This window comes from Amyelois transitella, chromosome 6, assembly GCF_032362555.1.
Source record: "Amyelois transitella isolate CPQ chromosome 6, ilAmyTran1.1, whole genome shotgun sequence".
NCBI classification, from domain to species: Eukaryota; Metazoa; Arthropoda; class Insecta; order Lepidoptera; family Pyralidae; genus Amyelois; species Amyelois transitella.
The window spans coordinates 5,611,847-5,631,459 of NC_083509.1; the positions used below are offsets into that span (position 1 = coordinate 5,611,847).

The following is a 19,613-nucleotide window of genomic DNA, read 5'->3' on the forward strand; positions in this document are numbered from 1 at the left end:
TAAAGAAAACTTAACCCTCTACTATCTGCACTTCTTTGCAATCGAATTATGAAAAAATAAACGTTGCTTTTTCGGACCCTATTTATTTGAAAAGGATGCGATGACTCAAGCAGATTTGCAAGATATCTGTACGCTTTCTGTGGATTACTTTGCAAGTCTTTTATACGGGAGAAGGCCAGTATCATCACTACTTAAGGATATTAAAATCCCTTCTATTTGTGTAAGGAGCTTGTTTTCTCGCTGACGGAGGAGTGTTTATCGTATTATACAGATAAACAGAGTGAATTGAGAGGGCCATATACAAGCTCGGTAAATACTTTTGTAATAAAAAGTACCAGTTAAAATTTAGCCCTTGTCAACATGATTTTTAATGCAATAGCTTTCATTAAAATAAAGCCGACTTCCCATTTAACTAGGCTTAGGTTTAAAGATTTATTTGACTCACAAAGAATTAAATTCACTTACAATGAGCCTTAATCTAATACAAAATAATAGTAAACAAGTAACGCGTTCAAGCAGTGTTAAATTTTTTTTTATGTCTAATACATATATTAGAATGGACGAGTGGAAAGTCCGTCTTTTTCTTACCAATCTTAAGTCGTACAAATCGTAAGTCCTACAACATACATACATATAATCACGTCTATATCCCTTGCGGGGTAGACAGAGCCAACAGTCTTGCAAAGACTGACAGGCCACGTTCAGCTATTTGGCTTTAAGATATAATTGAGATTCAAATAGTGACAGGTTCATAGCCCATCGCCTAAAAAAGAATCCCAAGTTTGTAAGCCTATCCCTTAGTCGTCTTTTACGACATCCATGGGAAAGAAATGGAGTGGTCCTATTCTGTTTTGTATTGGTGCCGGGAACCACACGGCACAAGTGCATAAGTCCTACAAAAATATAAAATTTCACAGAAAATCATTTGAATTTTAACAACAACATTACATATACTTACATTAAATAATGGCTATATAATTATTAGCCTTTTTCTTAATTGACTTTTACAAACTGGGTAGAGAAGCAGCTGGCCCATATTATATTTTTTTTCGCTATCCGAGCAGTATAGAGGCTTGCACTAGATGAATGTGTGCCTATTTCCTTTGTCCTTTAGTCGCCTTTTAGGAAATAGGGAAAGAGATGGAGTGGACACTATTCTAAAGTGCTCGGTACCACATGGCACAATACACCAGACTTATACACGTGGCACAATTATAATGTCTATCGAAATATGATTCTGATATATGTTTGTTATTTCACACGAATGTGTCCCATTTATTCTCATGTTATCAAATTGACCTTATACATTGAGTAGCCCCCAGATGTTATTTGACTGTATGATGAGATCAAAATTCAGTACATGCAAATTCTTGGTAGAAATCAGTTGAAGTTGTTTGATATAATTATAATCTTTGTATATTACTTATTTAATAACTGGATATAGTACTGAGTATTTTTACTGTAAGTAAAAATGTAATATTTTAAAATGTTATAGAGATACTGTTTTACTCTTTGGTTTTGCTTTCAAAAGATGGGTCATATTTATTTTACTTGTTACTTTATTCAAGTACATGACTTAAAGTTAATTCGATCTATTATTTAATAAATCGACTTTAATTCTTAAAACTCGACCTGTCCGATTCTCGGCTAATGATAATTTTCTGAAAGGAAAGTAAGCCTTTAATACTCTTAGCCTTAACAGTTTTAGACATAACTGTGAAAAATATTAAAAAAGTTTAATAGTTTTAAAAAAATATTAAAATAATATTTCATTCTTAAAATTTTAAAATCTTACAAATATCCGTTAACACTCGTTCTTAAATAATAATTAGATTTCTAATTCTTTGCGAGTTACGAGTGAACTGAAGCCGTGGTAAAAGAGATGTCATTAATTCTGTTGCATGTTGTAGTTCTTTTATTTCATACTTCAAGTAAGTATGAAATATATATTTTTTTTTAACTTCGTGATCGAATTTCAGAAAAGCCGCCACAATGAATAAAATCCTGTTAGTTGTTTTGATTTTTACTGCCCTCTTGATGGTGTCAGAGTCGAGCCCTTGTCGTCCAAGGTAAGACCAAGATCAAAGTAAATATTAGAACTCTTATAGTTTCTTGAAAGTTGATTGTGGCAGAAAACGCATAAAAGCAGAATAAAAGCAGTGGAAATGAAAGAGTACGATCGGTATAAAATTTAGTGATTGAGAATGTAAATGGGATTGTCCACAACCTCGATAATATCGAGTATTTGCTGGTTGAAGGTCAAGTAGAGAGTACCTCAAAATGATGAACTTGCATGAAGATTTTTATCAATGAGGATAAAGCGATAGAAGCTATAGGTATTGTGGATCGTGGCAAATTTAAACATGTAGTCTCCGCCTACTTTTCGTGGTAACGGTGTGATTTGATGTTGCTTTAAATTATTTTCACGACAGGAAAAAGTTATTTTTATTCTTATCAAGAACTTTGTTCTTTTACAGAAAATCTAGTTGTCGGAGCAAGTGTGAAGAGGTAAACTTGCGCTTTTATCTAATTTGCACTAAAAATAGATATTAACAATTATAATAATGTAAAGTCAACTTTAATATTTTGGCATAAAATATGATTGAAAGTTGGTTAAATCTATTATTAAGTAAGGGATGGAGATATGATCATATGTATGTATGTATGTAAAAAACATGCTCAAACGAAGAAAAATACCTACAGCGTACGCAACAGGTGTTATTGATCGTATTTTATTCCTTATTAAATGAGTTTAAATTTATTTCGATGCTATGTTTTATTGTAATATATCATTATTGATACTTTTTCATCAATAAAATCTATCGAGATGAATAAAATTTCAGAAATTAGATATTTATTTATAAATAAGTTTGTGTTGTTGATAAGAAACTGGAACAGATCAAGGGTGAAGGTGAAGTAAACATAATTATATAATGTTAGTGCTTATAGAATCAACATTTTACGCATTTCAATTTAGTAACAATCAATTAATTGAGTTGAAAAATAGGTACGAATTTATTTTAACAACCTATCATTTTAGGACTGATATTAATTTTGATTCTCAGAGTGAAAGATAAGACATTTTATGTCGTAGGAGAAAAAAAATAAATAAACAAATTAGGCAGTTAGAATACTCAATGCTATCTGGTGTCGCACTATTGTAAAAAATACATATTTTTTAAATAGTGCGAAATAGGTGTATATTTAAATTTTGAAAAATGATATATATGTAATCTCTTTTCACAACTTAAAAAGATTAACATCCTACTGGTGCTGGCCTCAGTTGCGTCCTTACCTCTTTGAATAAGAGACGAGTATGGGTTGATTAGGTTGATTAGGCAAATCATTTTTTTTTTAACGCCGCTCCGGTACCTTTGTAGAGGACCTATTCCCATATTGGATCATGGTTACATATCAGTACACATCCAGTTACAACATACAAATTTGTGATGTTTTCTTGATCGTAAGACCATTGGTAAGCTACCAAACTTAAATAAGGAAAAGGTCATTCGTTGATGACCGCGGTAGGAATGTGGAACCCTGTTTTAATCGGATATTTATAAAATTGATATACTATATTTCCAGAAAAGTCATAAAAACAACTGTGACGACTCATCATCTTCTTCATCGTCTTCGTCATCATCATCGTCAGAAGAAGATAAAAATAAATGCGTAAGTAATTAGTTTCGTATTTTTCTTCAGTTTCTGTACGCGCAACTAAGAAAAAACATAAGTAATGTGTTCTAGCTGCTTCTCTTCCAGCACATATTGGTAAAGTTAATTAAAAAAGATTTTCAAACGTGGGTTACTTTTTATGTGATGGGAACCTAAGACTCTGAATACAAGTTCAATTATTAAACCATATAAGAACAGCTTAACAGTCCCATATCTGTAAAAACGCAACTAAAGAACATAATCTATAACAATAAGTTCTTAAAATTCTCTTCAGGAGATAGCGTTAGAACTTTATTACAGCATTAGTTTTTGTAAATACATATTATTGAATGTACAATAATGATTATATATTTTCAGGACTCGTCTTCATCATCATCGTCGTCATCATCATCATCGTCTGAAGAAAATGAAGTTACCTGTGTAAGTTTATGTAGAATTTTAACTAAAAACATATTTTTATTACAATTTTTTTATGACCTAATAGTTTTATATTCAAGTTTTTCAATTGATTTGTTTTTTATCTTCTCTGCATGTAGAAGCGAAATGATCACGACTCTTCTTCTTCATCTTCCTCGTCGTCCTCATCTTCAGAGGAGGAAAAACCACGCAAGCATCACGTAAGTTAATTAAATTGGAATTGTAAAACTAGTAAAAAAATTATACTTAAATTAATAAGATCAGAGTCATTGGCCTAAAAATTGAAAAGTGTACATAAAAGCAGATAATTTTAGAACACAAGCTTTTAATTTAATAGTACCACTGAAATTAATGCCAGTTGAAAATAAAGGGCTTAATAAAAAAAAATATACAAAAAGGGAGACTGAACGTCAGCTTTAGGGTGCACTTTTACTATCGGCAACCTCTAAAATAAAACAAGTGAGCGATGGATGCATATAGACATAAAATGGAGACCAGGACCCTACATCGATGATATCTGTCTGAGACTCGAGGCCTAGTGTTGGAAGTAAATAGAGGAGACCTTTGTTCAAAAGTGGATAAAATAAAAGTAGCTGATGAATGATGAATCTAAACCTCGAATATTAATGGTAGTTCTCCGCGACCTTCAGATAAACCTAACCCAGATTGGATGATAGTTTACCTGTCTTGTAGCTTCAATTTTTCTTTTTTTCTTACAGCACAAGAAAGCTAAACATATTAAACAGTAGTCAGCACAGAAGCAAACGACTCAGTATCAAAATATGTTAAATAAACTGTACGTATGAACAGTATAAAGTGATCCAATATAGTTGTTTTATATTCAGTAAAAAAAAATATTTTTGTAAAAAAATTACTTTATTGTAACTATAACAATTTGTAAAGTACAAAAGGCGGACGGCTAAAAAAAATAATCTAACAGTTTACCATTGAGAGAACCTTTGTGTGGGTAATAATAAGTAATGTATCATAAACATAGTTACTATACCGCATATACCTTAAAGCTATGCTAAATATATCATACCTATATAGCAAAAAAAGATTATATAGTTTATTAATTTCTTTTTTATAATTATAAGAAATAAACGTTTACGTCTAATTATTCGATGTTATTATTATCACATTACCCTATTTGTTATTGTTTGTAACGAATTATTGATACTCATACTTTGAAATATGACTACAGGTGTTACTACCTATAAAGTTGCATTACAAGTCAAGCATTTAAAAATATTATTAATACTTTAGGACGCCATGTTATAAATAAATAAATAAGAAACATATGCAATTAAATGTATTATATAGCATAATAGATTATTCCGATTTCTATTTTCACTACAAGTAGTATTTTAGATTGCTACAATGAAGTTATTGATAAAATGAGACAAGTAGATGAAGCCTCGTCTCTCAAAATTCAAAAGACTGATGATAATAAAATTATAATCAAACAACCACACTATGTTAATTAAAATGTCGTTCTGGCACAGGTATTTTAATCACGAAATACCTCCCGCCGCTTATGGCTGTGTAACTGGCATTTTTCGTACATAACACAAAGGATCAAAGGCAAATGTGTACAACTTTCATATAGATATAGAGGTGAGTGATAAGAAAGCAATAATATAATCAATAACTACGTGAAAATTAAAGCCAAACTAAGTGGGGGTGATTTACATGTTATGAAGCTGATAAATAAATAATCCATTGGTTATAAAAATAATAGGAGAAACTTAAACACGTTTGAGTGATTACACTAGATTTCGGACAGCGGCTTCGCTCGAGTGAAATTTTAGAATATGGGTAATACACACACTTGTATGAAATAACCTCTTTTCACCAAGATAAGCAGAGACTACACAATATGAGTGTTATTCGTATGTAAAAGCTTTATCATCTACTGACAGTTTTATTTAACTCCGTTCAGTAGATTTTGTATCAATTGTCGCATGGTACCTATGTTATATATATATTATTTTCTATATTTTAACATTTCGTCCAAAATATTCAATTCTAATAACGAGGCTTTCTTCAATTGGTCAGTTATATCGCGAAAATTAGGCATCTCTTCCCGATGCGAATAAAACCGCTGAAGCGAAGCTGTATTGCGGGCACCACTAACGAGAAATTCACAATGATGAACTTCAAGTGTCCTTTGTAATTCATAATAACAAGAATATTTATTTCCATAAATCTAGTGTTTCTATTTGGTTTATTCATTTGTTAATTAATGTTGTTAAACATACTCGCGCTTTAGGTTGTTTAAGACTATGTGATTGTGGTTATTCATAATAATAAATGCTGTAAATCATGGAACGCATAATAGCTATTATAGATTTTATATAAATTAAAACTAACGTTCTAACTGATGCTCTTACGGCGAGAGAAAACCATCATAAGGTTTTTCCTTTCCCACATTCGTGTTTCAGTTTTAAAAAACATTTATAGCCATATGATTATGTTTTCCAAACTTGTTAGCTATATAGCAAAAAAAAATCCGGTATCCGTCCAGTAGTTTCGGATTTATGATTATTATTGAGTTTAGCGTTTTTATTATATAGCCAAACAGCTGAACGTGGCCTATCAGTTTTTACAAGACTGTTGGCTTTGTCTACCCCACAAGGGATTCAGACGTGATTAAATGTATATATTACCGTGTACAAACAAACAGTCAAACACACATTTTTTTACATTTCTTACTCTACAAAATTTTCTCAAAACCGTTTATTAATGAAATATTTGAATGCGGTTGACCACAATCTGCTTGCTGGTAAGAAAAACGACGCCTAAGGCATTATTTGCTTGCCTATACCTAATCACTCTTTCCTTGAAAATCCCCAAGTTGTACGTATCGAGAGAGACGCGGAGAGAGACTTCCAAATACGATTTAATATATTTAAATTAAACCAGACACTCAAACGCCTCGTGATTTTTCATATCAGTAACATTGCAAAAACATGATAAGTATGTGTTATTTCCGCTTATACATGTCAATTTTAGTCATTGGTACTTATAAATTTTTATCAATATTACTAAGCTAGCTTTAATTTATTAAAGTTCGCTCTTATTAAAGCATCATCTCGATAACTATTTCAGCTTATGCTGCTTTAAAGCTAAGGATCTACTGATGTAAATTATACATACTATGCTACAAAATTTTGATCAAGATTTATAGTCATAAGCCTGCTACCTGTGAACTTACCCGCTTTATGCTTAAATGCTGCAGTATAGTTTTTTCCGCTGCTTCTTCTACACATGCGCTTTGGAAGCGGTAGTAGATATATATAGATATAGATATATTTAATCAACAATATGTCAATAAGTGATTACCTTGTATCCAATTTTTGAAATAGATCTTTTCTATTCATTTCTTATATAACTAGCACCTACATAGTATGTTGTCTTAAACCGGAAATGAAGTGAAGGGAATCCTAAAACAACAAATAAATAGCAATAACGTGCGACGCAAAAATGTTGTCTCTGTTCTCTATACATTATCACGTATACATTACTCCGATTGGAAGTTGACTGCTGATAAACGAATGGCCAACAGTGATACGCCGCCTGCATTGAGCGTAAAATGACGTCTCTATTCAATCCTTTATTGCTTCTCGCTATTGTTGGTTACGTAGTAATTCCATCCAGAGCTGCCGCGACTAATACCCTTAGTGATATTCGTGGCATGCTAAGAAATCCATTTAAAATATTCACGAGATCTGTGTCGAACTTGCAGCCTGTGAGTTTACAACAATTTAAAAAGAAATCCAGTGATGGAAACCAAGTTCGGCAACAAGCATCAATAATTGACGTACCTTTTAACCTACCTCCGTGTCCAAAGGGCCAACAAATGTTGGCTAATGGTGTCTGCAAAGCGACCTGGTAAATTGTGTAAAAGACATCAAATTTTCAGTGAAATGGAAGTGAAAAATGTTATGATCGTTCTCGTGATTGTGTTGAGTCTTTCTTTACAAGTTGTGGAATCTGACATGATAGTTGTTAATATTCATGAAAAACTTAGACAAGCGGGAGCGGAAAAAGGTCAAGAAACCAAGACTAGTCAAGTGATAAGAGTTCCTGATTTAAAATGTCCTGAAGGAACATTCCGGTCTCGAATGGGAAATTGCAGAAAACCATTTCACTAAAGGTAAAATGCAACTGGAAAGAATAGATAAAATCTTAAATAGATAAAATTATAATTTTCAAAATTGTATAGATTACCATAGTTTACTTTCTAGATATAGGTACTTTCAAAATTGATTAGATACGATTTTTTAAATATCTCAAAACTCTACAAAGATTTTGAATTCTGATATTTCTTTATGTGACAAAAAATTGAGCATAACTTATACTGCTCAATAAAACTGCTGCTTAAACTTATCTTTACCTTTATTTACTATATAAGTATTTTTCGTACCATTATTGAGCCATGTAACAATTGAAGAAAAGTTACCGATGGACCATCGATTAGGTACATAATTGTCTGCGTTAAATAAATTGATAATGAGAAAGTGACTGTGTAGGCCACGAATAAATACGTCTAAAAGTATTACTATTTGTAATAATTAAATAAAATAAAATATACTAAATTTTAAATAGTATCTTTAAACTTATTTTTAAATTGTTACTTCTGCTACCTTTAAAATGTTATTTAGATCGAAAAAATATTATGAACCCCGCATAATCAAATATATTATCATGACTTAGCACTCCTGTTTCATGCTGTCAAATAAATTTTTTTTTCTAGATGGCGGCATCAGCAGTATGGCGGCCAGTAGCAGATGATAGCATATTTCGAAATGCTACGTTAGAAATGTTGTATTATTTTGACTTAAGTGATAAGAGGTCAATAAGTTATCAGCAGTTCACCCCGCTACTTCAAAATGACACTCAGTCAACAAAATCAGTCACACCGGAGCACAAGTTAATAAATTAATATTATTAAAATGAGAATAAAAATTGTGATTTATTGTATAACATTACTTATGTTGTCAAATTTTGTAAGCGGAGGCAAAGTCCTAGACTTTATACAAAAAGCTCATGAAAGAAATAAAGAGACGTGGGAAAAGGTACATGAGGATTTTAAAGAAATATTTCTACCAACTACAGAAAAAAGCCTGATATCAGACAATGCAGCAGAAAATGACATTTTGAAAGTTCTCACAGGAAGCACACCAAATATCATGGTTAAAACAACAGAAGCATCAATCGTGTCAACGACTACACCTGTAAACAATAATCAAGCTAAGGAGTCATTGGGTCATAATAATGATTCTATAGTTTTTCCCACTGATGAAAAAGTCAACAAAACCAGTAGTTCCGGAGTGGAAAATACTACGAAAAAACCAGAAGGGAAGGAAAATTTCCAGGGCAATTGTGAATCAGGTTACCAACGCACCTCGGATGGGAGATGTATGCCTACATACTAATTTAAGTGTGAATATCAAATAAGATTTTATACCTACGCAAATAAATACTGTACCTAATTGGTAAGTTTTTTAAATAAAGTTATAACCCTTTATCAGAATGAATTATTGTTGACATGAAAGCACGTCACACGAAATTTAATACAAACTCACTCTAGCTATCTCTGATAATTATGTCTTTGGTTGCGTCCTAAGCTATTAAGTTTTCGACCCTGTGGTTGGTTTTTATAGACAATAAGTAATTGATTATTTCTATGAAATAGGAATGAGATGAATACCACCTATTTTATTTGTTCTACTATATAGTACAAATATTTTTTTTACGAAATAATCATAATGTTTTAAATATTAAATGGCAAATGCTACAAACCCATGCGTTTTACAGGCAAACTCTCCAATTTGTTAGTAGAATGTTCCCGTTACGCCGTGTTCCTTCAGGCGAGCATCAATTGCGGCTCTAATGAGCAATAATGATGAAACCGTTCCCCAACTTTTACCGACTCATTATTTTCATTTTTATACGTTGCTGAATGTCTAACAAAATGTTTAAGTGGTATTTAAAAACAGGATGTATACAAACGAATAATTCATTTAAACAAAATTAATTTATTACCTCGCCTGGGTAATTCTACAAAGTTACTTGGAGTGCTTTTTTCAAAAAGCACTACAATCTTTTTTTAATTTGTAATGTTAGTAATTATTGGTAGTGTTGAAAAACATGTATGTACTGGTGCCAGCATGCAGCAGCTGGTGCATGTCCTCCCGGTACAGATTGTAGAAGTCTAGAGGGAAATGCTTATAATACATACATACATAAAATCACGCCTCTTTCTCCAGGTGTAGGCAGAGACTACATCTTTCCACTTGCCACGAACTCTGCATACTTCCTTCGCTTCATCCACATTCATAACTCTCTTCATGTAAGCTCTGCGGATTCGGTCACTCTTGACCTGACCCTTATATACTTGGAATTTTTCTCATAATTATTCGACGAGATACTAACAGTCAACCTGTTTCCAGTAGCCATTTCTTTTCAATAAAAAAGTGACTTATAAACATTTTTAAGACAATTTTAACTATTTAAGATATGAACAATTTATATGAACTATTTAAGATGATAATACATGGTGCTGGTCATAATACTTACTTAATATCAATTAACTCATGGACAAAAACTAAAATACGAGTATTTAGTTTCTTTAATGAGAAGTAAGTATTGGGTATTTGAATAAAAATATTTTTCCTATTTAACTAACTTTCAGGTATCACTGGCACCACTTTGAATAACTTTTGCGTGACTCCATGGCTTTCTCCATTAGATAGTGCAATAGCTGATATAGAGGATGGGTCACTTTATTTTGAATTGTTAAATTTCCTGATCCTGGATCTGATTCTGATCTGTTTGGATTTATTGGTTTGCTCGTTATACTAATTTGAACTGGCAAATATTTGGAAGAACTACTATTTACGAAATTTCGGCATTTTCTTGAGGATTAATTGCTGGATCCAATTTTTTTGTTGAGGTTCTCCTATTACCTGGAAGACCTCCGTGACCAGGTGGTCCATGTTCTCTATAGCCTGGTTGTCTACCGTGCTGCGGTGGCTCACGGTTTAGTGGTGGTGGCAACCCATGGAATTGTGGAGAACGTTTATTTAAAGAAAACATAAGAAAAATTTTAGACAAGCATTAGCTATTTTTACTTGCAAAATTTGTTGTCTTAAGTTGTCTTAGTTTTAAATCACAGTATCAAAATTTAAATAAGTCTATCGAATATTTTTTTTTGGCAAGATACAATTTTACATTATCGAACATTAAATAATATTTTTTGAATATTATAGTACTACTCTTCTAATTTTTATTTTTGTATAGCTGATAAAGCAAAACGGTTTAGATAACACATTTGACTTTTCAATTACCAAGTAATAGGAGGTAAAAAAATAAAAGACGAGCATACATATAACAAAAATAGTTGTTTATTTTATAATTTTTTAGTCTTCCGGTTTTACCGGCATAAATTGAAATAGAAATGGTGATAAAAGAATAGGACTTTGAGTTTCATTTTCACTTGCATTATTAGTATTTGTTAATGGTATACCTGCTGGTTTCTTTCCATGCTGTAAAATACTTGAATTTGGATTGTTAGTTTCATTATTAAATCTTATATCGATTTTATAATCGATATCTTCCGAATCATCGGTACTCAATTTTTGTATATCTGATTGATTAAGATTAACATCATGACTATTAATTTGGGAAGAGGTAAAAATATTTTTAGTTGGCCTTTCCAAAGGTTGGTACTGAAATTGGCTATCATATCGATTGTATGCGTTTTGTGAAGGTGGCGATGGAGGACTATGTTGATGATGTGGATGACCAAACGGGGGAGGGCCATGTGCTGGGGGTGGTCCATGGTCATACGGCGGAGGACCATGTGGCGGCGGTGGGGGATGATCATATGAATGCTCATCATGTGATGGGGTATGAAAGGGTGGAGGGCCATGTGGCGGCGGTGGGGGATGATCATATGAATGCTCGTCATGTGATGGGGTTTGAAAGGGTGGAGGGCCATGTGGCGGCGGTGGGGGATGATCATATGAATGCTCGTCATGTGATGGGGTATGAAAGGGTGGAGGTCCATGTGGCGGCGGTGGGGGATGATCATATGAATGCTCGTCATGTGATGGGATATGAAAGGGTGGAGGTCCATGTGGCGGCGGTGGGGGATGATCATATGAATGCTCATCATGTGATGGGGTATGAAAGGGTGGAGGTCTATGTGGCGGCGGTGGGGGATGATCATATGAATGCTCGTCATGTGATGGGGTATGAAAGGGTGGAGGTCCATGTGGCGGCGGTGGGGTATGATCATATAAATGCTCGTCATGTGATGGGGTATGAAAGGGTGGAGGCCCATGTGGCGGCGGTGGGGGATGATGGTCTCCATGCGGAGGAGGGTGTGAGGTATAGTAAGAAGAAGGCGGGGGTCTATGATAATAATTTAAACCTCTACCTTCATAGTATAATTGTTCATAAGTACGTCTTCTATATTCTTCTCTATTATCAATTGGTCTTTCTGGTCTTTCATCATGTGGAGGTGGTGGTGGTTTGTAAGGAGGTGGAGGTGTCCTTTCGTAATCATGTTGTGGTGGCGGTGGAGGTCTTCCATAATTGTCGTGTTGTGGTGGAGGTGGTCTGTTGTAATCCTGATTAATATAATCTGGAGGAAGCGGTGGTGGTCTTCCGTTATCATGATTTCTTCTATGATCAAATCTATATATATCTGATGGACTTTCTTGTTGATATGATGGGTCTTTATTATTTAATGACGAATTCATATCGTATTGCCCAGACATTGCTTTGTCAAAATTACTATTTCTTCGTTCATCAGAAGATGTTATATATTGTACACTTGAATAATTTGTCACCGGTATATTAAAAACAGATTTTAGTACATCGGCTATTTCGTATTCATTAGATACTTCCACTGTGTATGCAACTATGTCTGGATTTGTTTTGCTTGTAGATAATTCCCGTCGTTGACCGTTGGCATTCCCGTTTTGTTGTGAAGATTGAGCCTGGTGCTGCCAAGTTTGCGGTGTTCGTTTTTCTGACAATGAAAATAAAATCATTGACAGATCGTTAAGAATCACGAAAACAACAGATAATTTCAATATGGAAATGATAATTTAGCAAACTGATTCGATTTGTTTGACACTACCCGTATGATAATATAAGTACATAAAGATATTCACTACGTAGTGTTAATTAACATAACAGAAGCAAAACGGTTGTTGAATCTAGAGACTTCATTTTCAGATTAAATATTATGGATTATATTTCAGGCTGGTTTAGCAGCCAAGAAAAAAAAGTGCGAACCACCATTTTATCTCCCCGTGCAGACTTTTAAATCAATCAAAGTTTGTTTTAGGTCTTCTAGCAGCCTATTCCTATGCTTCATTTCTTCCATGAAGCCATAAGCTCTGACCAGACGTTATAATTAAATTCTTTTGGGTGGTAAATTGTTAATGTTATTTTATCTTTTAATAATGTGATCTCAATCTAAAGCATCAATTTAGTAAGAAAATATATAAGGTACACTTATATATTTAAATATATAAGGTACACTTATATATTTTCTTTAAATTTAAATATGGACGATAACTTCACGGAGACAATCCAAAAAATCTTATAACTAACTTCTCGTATATCCTGCACGACAAAACTACATTAGTATGTATAATGAGGTCTAGCGGAGAATGCCGTTAGCCTGTTAAATATAATTTTCATGTTTCTAAAAGAACTAGCACAAAGTTGTTAAAGTGTTTAATTATTTATGAAATCCTGATTGTCAGCGAGAGTAAATCACATGCTTTTGTTAATTATTATTTTACATATTTGTTGTAATTGAAATAAATACGCAACATTTCAATAAAGAAAAGGCACACTAAATACAAAAATAATATACAATAACAAATCAGTATTAGAAGCATAAATGTAAAAGAGAAATATCAGTTTACCTCTTTCACTTGATTCAAAATGTGCACAAGAAATATAGACAATTTTCACGACACAAATTATTAGCGTATATTTGATCAGCATCTTTATTAATCATTACGTCATCTCAGACATTTATGTACGAGGTATATGCCAGTTGATTTTATACTGATATGTCAAACAATTCACAAAACGTAGAGATCGCAGTTTACATTAAGGTATGTGAAAAAAACCAACCGGTTTGAAGACACGTCCATCACTCTTCAACTATATGACTAATGGTAATGGTCAATGCCAGTAATCATTAACGGAATAACAAGATTTGCTTACTTGATCAAAATAATTTTGTGTAAGTACTGTTTTTATTTTTATGTCCAGAAAAAAATCTGTATTTTGTATTTGTAATTTAATATAATTTATTTAAAGAAACTTATTTAGGTACAAGCTGTATGGTAAAATAGGCGGACTTAAAACTAATAGCATTTTATAACAGGATACCATGATTAAATTAATTTATATTTTTTTTAAGTAAGAAAGATTTTATGGCAAATCGTTACTAACCTTTTAGTTTGAATACCGAATAAAATAAAATTAAGTTTTATTTATACAACAAAACAAATACTTTAAATAAATTATTAAAACTTTTTTATCTTTTAACCATTATATTGATGATACTTGTAATATTACATCGTAAATATTCATCCGCTAAGATATATTTCCACACTACTATTATATTGATTAAATACGTATTTGTGTTTACACGTCAATGTTTGTTCGAAATCATAGTAAATCACAGTCGGCTCGGGTAAAGTGAAATGTAAAAGCCACTTACCTAATACTGAAAGCGGCGACAATCTCATTCCGGCGACAAATTGAGAACACCTTCCTGCGGCGTGTGGCATGGCGTTACACAATATCTATAGTACAGAAGAAAACACCATTATTTATATCTTTCATATAAGCTCATCTAAGCTAATAGCTATTATTTTGTGTACATGCGAAATATTTTACTACTCCTTTGCAGTCAAACCTATGGATCTTGGTAAATACTCGTACTAATATAGTTTGACCTCTATGAAAGGTCGCTACTATATACCCTACTCTTTTTGGTAATTCGGAACGGGAAACACGGAAATATTAATTTAATATGATCGCGGTAGCGGGCGAAATCTAATACCTAAATATTATTCATTAACAATAAATTGTACTTGTAAAGGTTAAAATTGTGGTCTTCGTACAAAATTTAAACGCGTACTAATTATTTCATATATTCCAAGTTGGTATTTGTTAACTTATGCTTGCTCCAAAAGAATGCTTCATCGTGTAACTGTCACTTATTTTTTCTATAGTTCCTTTTTTGAGATGATTATATAATAGGGCAGTCTGTTAACCTTTGGCCATGTAATAAATGTTAATTAACATGTCCGATAACAAGAATTATCAAACTTTATTTGTTTAAAATCGTCATTGTTCCTGTACCTATTTTCATTGCTTTACATGAACATGATAACTATCTGTTAGTTCACATTTTACATTGGCGCACCCTGCGGCCGCACTCTCTGGTAAATAGCTATTTATTGTGGCAGACACTGAGCGAGACACCTGTCCCTGCGTAGGAACCTCGGTCAAATGAAACATTAATATTATTACCTGGCATTGGAGTTTCCATACTTAAGTAAGTTTAATTTCAAAGAATATAATATATATATACAAAACTTATATTGTGAAAAAGACCTGAAAAATGAAATTGAAAAGTAAACCTCCTTGTCCCTGTTGTAACTTGTGTAGGCAATTAATGAAAAAATAATAATTCATAAAAAAATAATTTAAAAATAATTAAATTAATATGTGTTAATAAACGTTTTACATTTTACAAAAAAAAAATGTACTTATTTAAAACATATTTTGAAGTTATCAAAGTAGGATTCCAAATATGTAGTTACATTCTTTATCTGTACAAAAATTACGTAACGCGGATATTATTGGCATGTTTTTGTAAGATTTTCTCAGAACGTTGAGAGATTGTTTTTGCTAGGCACAAGGCAAGCTAGCATTGTAATATATAATTTATCTCTAGATTAATTATAAATATATTCTGAGTCTAAAATGACGCTATGTACTACTATAATCAAGAGAAAAGAGCGTCGATGAACAATAATAAGCATATCTTTACGAAGGCAGGGCCCAGATTGTATAAAACTAACAGATCATACCCGCAGCTCCACCCGCGTTTAACGAAATATCTCGTTTATTTTCCGTTCCGATTCCCGATGAATAAAAATATCCAATGCTTATATATTTTACAGAAGTCGTCATTCTGCAGTACGTTGCTGTTTTTAACCAAATTCACAAAATAAAGCTTCAATTGTAACTTCAGCGAGATCGCTGATGAATCCAAACAATTCTAAGTAAATCTCGGAGTAATAAATGATTCTAAACTAACGGGCAGTTTCTGAACTAGCATCTAATTTAGTGCCTTTGCTATCAAGAGCACTTTGATTGCACGTTAAATTTGCAACAATTCGAAATCAGGAGGAAAACTATCGAAGTTTAGGCGAAATGAACGAGAAGTTTCTGACAGAGCAACGATTGAGCGAGACGTCTTCTTTGCTAGTTAAGCTGCCTGCTCTCGACTACACTGGAGTTTAATTTATACTTAGACTTTATTTTCATTATAAAGTTATCTTTACAGTTTCAATATGTCTTTTATTTAGTTTTATGACATTAAACTCGCGGTTTTCGATTTATTTCATTAATAGAATATTGTTAAACGACAGACCAGTGCCAAGTAAGTTATGAGCGGTTAATTTAAAAGCAAATATATTCATTTCTCAGCTTCGCGTGTCGGAAGGAGTTTTGTGGTTAGAAGGTGTGTGTATTCTCCGGAAACTCATGTGTTATCCCGGCCGTTTGTTAAGCTCCAAAATTATGTGCTGCCCTGGGGAAGCCTGAGCGAGGAACACAAAACAAGTTTCACTTTTTTCCTTTGCAAATCCACTTTTTGTTTACCTGAATAGGTCGGCGTTATGAAATATATGTTATCTAGAATGAATTGTGAGGATTTTAAACCAAGGTTTTTTTGGTTTTTTTTCTGTAGTCGGTTTTAGAAGTTTTATGCTGCCGTCGTAAGATTTTATTAAAAAGAACTGTTAATATCTAGCTTCTCCTAGTAGTCTTTTGAAACATAGTTTAATTCGAACTGATAATTTTTTTATAATATAATAATAATAAGTAGATTATTCGGTACACAAACACACACAATCACATCGGTATCCCTTACGGGGTATACTGAGCCAACAGTCTTTAAAAAGACTGATAAGCGACGGTCAGCTGTTAGGCTTAATGATAGAATGGTAAAAGGTTGCTTAAGTTATTTGTAGGTAGAATTTTTAATCATAACCTGGCTCTGGCATAACACGATACCTCAGTTCAAAGGCGAAAACACAACCCCTACGGCAAACAGGCCTCCAAATATTGTGACGGAGTTTCTGTCATTTGCCATTTTTTATCATTTTATAAGAGGAAATGGAGTAATGACATGATAATGTCTAGCGATATCACATTCAGAATTTGGTTTTACCAGTGGAACACACGTTTATCAAACATAAACAATGATGATATAAAGTTTGGTTGTGGCTACACGATGCCGCAGAGCTTCACAAATGGTCCAATTTAAGCCACTACACACTATAAAATATATGTTTTCTTAATTTTTTCTCTATTCTTGTAGTTAGTGATTTCAATAAAGAAACATCATGAAAGATTTTGACACTGTAATGATAAATATTAGTTACACAATTTTCTTAGCTTTCTATTCAAATTTTCCTTAAGATTTCAATTTTTAAAACTTACCAGTTATTTATAATGTTGACGATGGGCTAGCAACCTGACACTATTTAAATCTCAATTTTACCATTCCTTTCACTCTTTTTAAGATGTGGAATTAAACTACACACATACACGGCTATATGCTAGGCCGGGGGGTTTGACAACATATCAGGTGCATGATCTAGAACACCACTATAGATGAAGGTAATCATGCTTTATGTAGCCATAATAAAATTGGTATTTTATGAAATCATTAAGCTAAATTCTACTTGTAATACCTTGTATCTTTAAAATAAGTATTCTGGTACTACTAGAAACTACTAAAGATTAAGTTTGTCTTATTGTTCAAAATGAAAGTATCATGTGTTTCAGCCTAAAGTAAATATTCGGAACATCGGTCGGCAACAAATGGACGCGTCATCTGTCCACATATCGCATCGCACGTCACGTTCTAAATTGCTTGCGTACACTGCTATCCTTTCAGGGTGGTTAAAAATCCCGCAGGATTTTGTTGCATAGCGTAAACCATAGTAGTTGGTCAGCTTCAATATATTTACATTGTTTTAAGCGTTTTTGTTTTGTGTAAAGTCATTTATGTTACATGTTAGCGGAATTGATTTACAGGTATATTCACATGTAAATACATATATATATAATATATATATATATATATATATATAATGATTCACATGCGAATAGTTTTTCAGCAGCTGTAATTAAATGAGAGCCGTAAATTCTAAGATTTCATTTCATGCAGACGAAAAAAAAATTGTAAAAACCATTTAAGCCCAATTTAAAAATGTGACTATTCCACCTATAAATTGATTTAAAAAGCCAATAAGCCCTCGGTTCTATTCGCGGAACAAGCTGAAACTTTTCCGATATGCCCCAGCCTAATTGGCTAGAGTTTCGCTTAATATTTACAAGTTTTAAGCAAATTCAGTTGAAACGCATTCGAGAGCTGCTCGTAATACACAAGCTTTAAAGCTCACCGGTTTTAATAAGTTCCATTTTCAGGGCGATTGCTTTAGTTAATATATTAATTCTTTTTTTATATATTTTTGTAACAAAAGTACCTACTTATTTAACTAGAGTTACATTTTATCACATTACTTGATTTCACTAAATGGTTAAACACTCTTCTGAAATGACATCTAAGTAATAATCAAAGATTAGATAAAATAGCAATAGGGTATATTGCTATTTTGTATAAGCAAAGTTTACAACGTCATAGCCATGCGCCTCTCCCTAAGGTATAAAATCGCGCAATATCTAAGTGTCGACGTTTTATGTTAAATAATTTAATCTCACCGCTGCCGTCTAGCGCAACGTGTCTTAACATAATTTAATAAATAATGTTCATGTCTCGCAGCAACTTATTTCACACGGCGGTGTTTTATTGTAAAAGTAATAAATTCATAGTAAAAGAGAAAAGTCACGAAAATTGAAGAGCGCTCATAGAATTTTCAGTAGGAGCAATGAAAAAACCGTTCACCCTTGATCTGTTCACGGAATGATGCGTAACATCGGGGAAAACAATATCGTGCTCGATGTCTCAGTCTATCTGAGCAGAGTCAATGGCCAGCTTTGCAAAAGTGTCACGTAATATGTAAATCGTTCAGGTCGCGATGTGTCCCGACTGTCAAAACCATCCGGTGGTACCGAATACATCTCAAAACGATTTTTTCCAAATGATGACTTCGCTTTCAAAGAAATGAGGGGTGAAAGTTTTACAAACAGGTTCTTTCTTTCATTGACAA

At 32.8% G+C, this 19,613-nt stretch overlaps 3 protein-coding genes across 3 annotated transcripts; 2 read left to right on the forward strand and 1 right to left on the reverse strand.

Annotated features, from left to right (window-relative positions):
• The first annotated feature begins 1,340 nt into the window (after positions 1-1,340).
• LOC106131199 (uncharacterized) lies at positions 1,341-5,128 on the forward strand. Its single transcript, XM_013330207.2, has 7 exons — positions 1,341-1,461; positions 1,980-2,069; positions 2,478-2,508; positions 3,586-3,672; positions 4,033-4,095; positions 4,212-4,292; positions 4,812-5,128. The coding sequence occupies exons 2-7, from the start codon at positions 1,993-1,995 to the stop codon at positions 4,839-4,841; spliced, it is 369 nt and encodes a 122-aa protein (XP_013185661.2). The 5' UTR covers positions 1,341-1,461; positions 1,980-1,992; the 3' UTR covers positions 4,842-5,128.
• Positions 5,129-8,855: 3,727 nt separating this feature from the next.
• Positions 8,856-9,670, forward strand: LOC106131378 (growth-blocking peptide, long form-like). Its single transcript, XM_013330475.2, has one exon. It carries the CDS (start codon positions 9,051-9,053, stop codon positions 9,531-9,533), a length of 483 nt encoding a protein of 160 aa, XP_013185929.1. The 5' UTR covers positions 8,856-9,050; the 3' UTR covers positions 9,534-9,670.
• Positions 9,671-11,387: 1,717 nt separating this feature from the next.
• LOC106131376 (uncharacterized) lies at positions 11,388-14,357 on the reverse strand. The gene is made up of 2 exons (XM_013330474.2): positions 14,049-14,357; positions 11,388-13,138 (listed from the first exon to the last, which is right to left on the reverse strand). Exons 1-2 carry the CDS (start codon positions 14,128-14,130, stop codon positions 11,520-11,522), a joined length of 1,701 nt encoding a protein of 566 aa, XP_013185928.2. The 5' UTR covers positions 14,131-14,357; the 3' UTR covers positions 11,388-11,519.
• Positions 14,358-19,613: the final 5,256 nt, after the last annotated feature.

Excerpts from the sequence above, each read along its gene's own strand:
- LOC106131199 (XM_013330207.2), top strand. The coding sequence starts at position 1,993 with ATGAATAAAATCCTGTTAGTTGTTTTGATTTTTACTGCCCTCTTGATG. Across the intron at positions 3,673-4,032 it reads AAGAAGATAAAAATAAATGC|GACTCGTCTTCATCATCATC; the intron begins GTAAGTAATTAG and ends ATATATTTTCAG. Across the intron at positions 4,096-4,211 it reads AAGAAAATGAAGTTACCTGT|AAGCGAAATGATCACGACTC; the intron begins GTAAGTTTATGT and ends CTCTGCATGTAG.
- LOC106131378 (XM_013330475.2), top strand. The coding sequence starts at position 9,051 with ATGAGAATAAAAATTGTGATTTATTGTATAACATTACTTATGTTGTCA.
- LOC106131376 (XM_013330474.2), bottom strand. The coding sequence starts at position 14,130 with ATGCTGATCAAATATACGCTAATAATTTGTGTCGTGAAAATTGTCTAT. Across the intron at positions 13,139-14,048 it reads TTTTGAATCAAGTGAAAGAG|AAAAACGAACACCGCAAACT; the intron begins GTAAACTGATAT and ends TTTCATTGTCAG.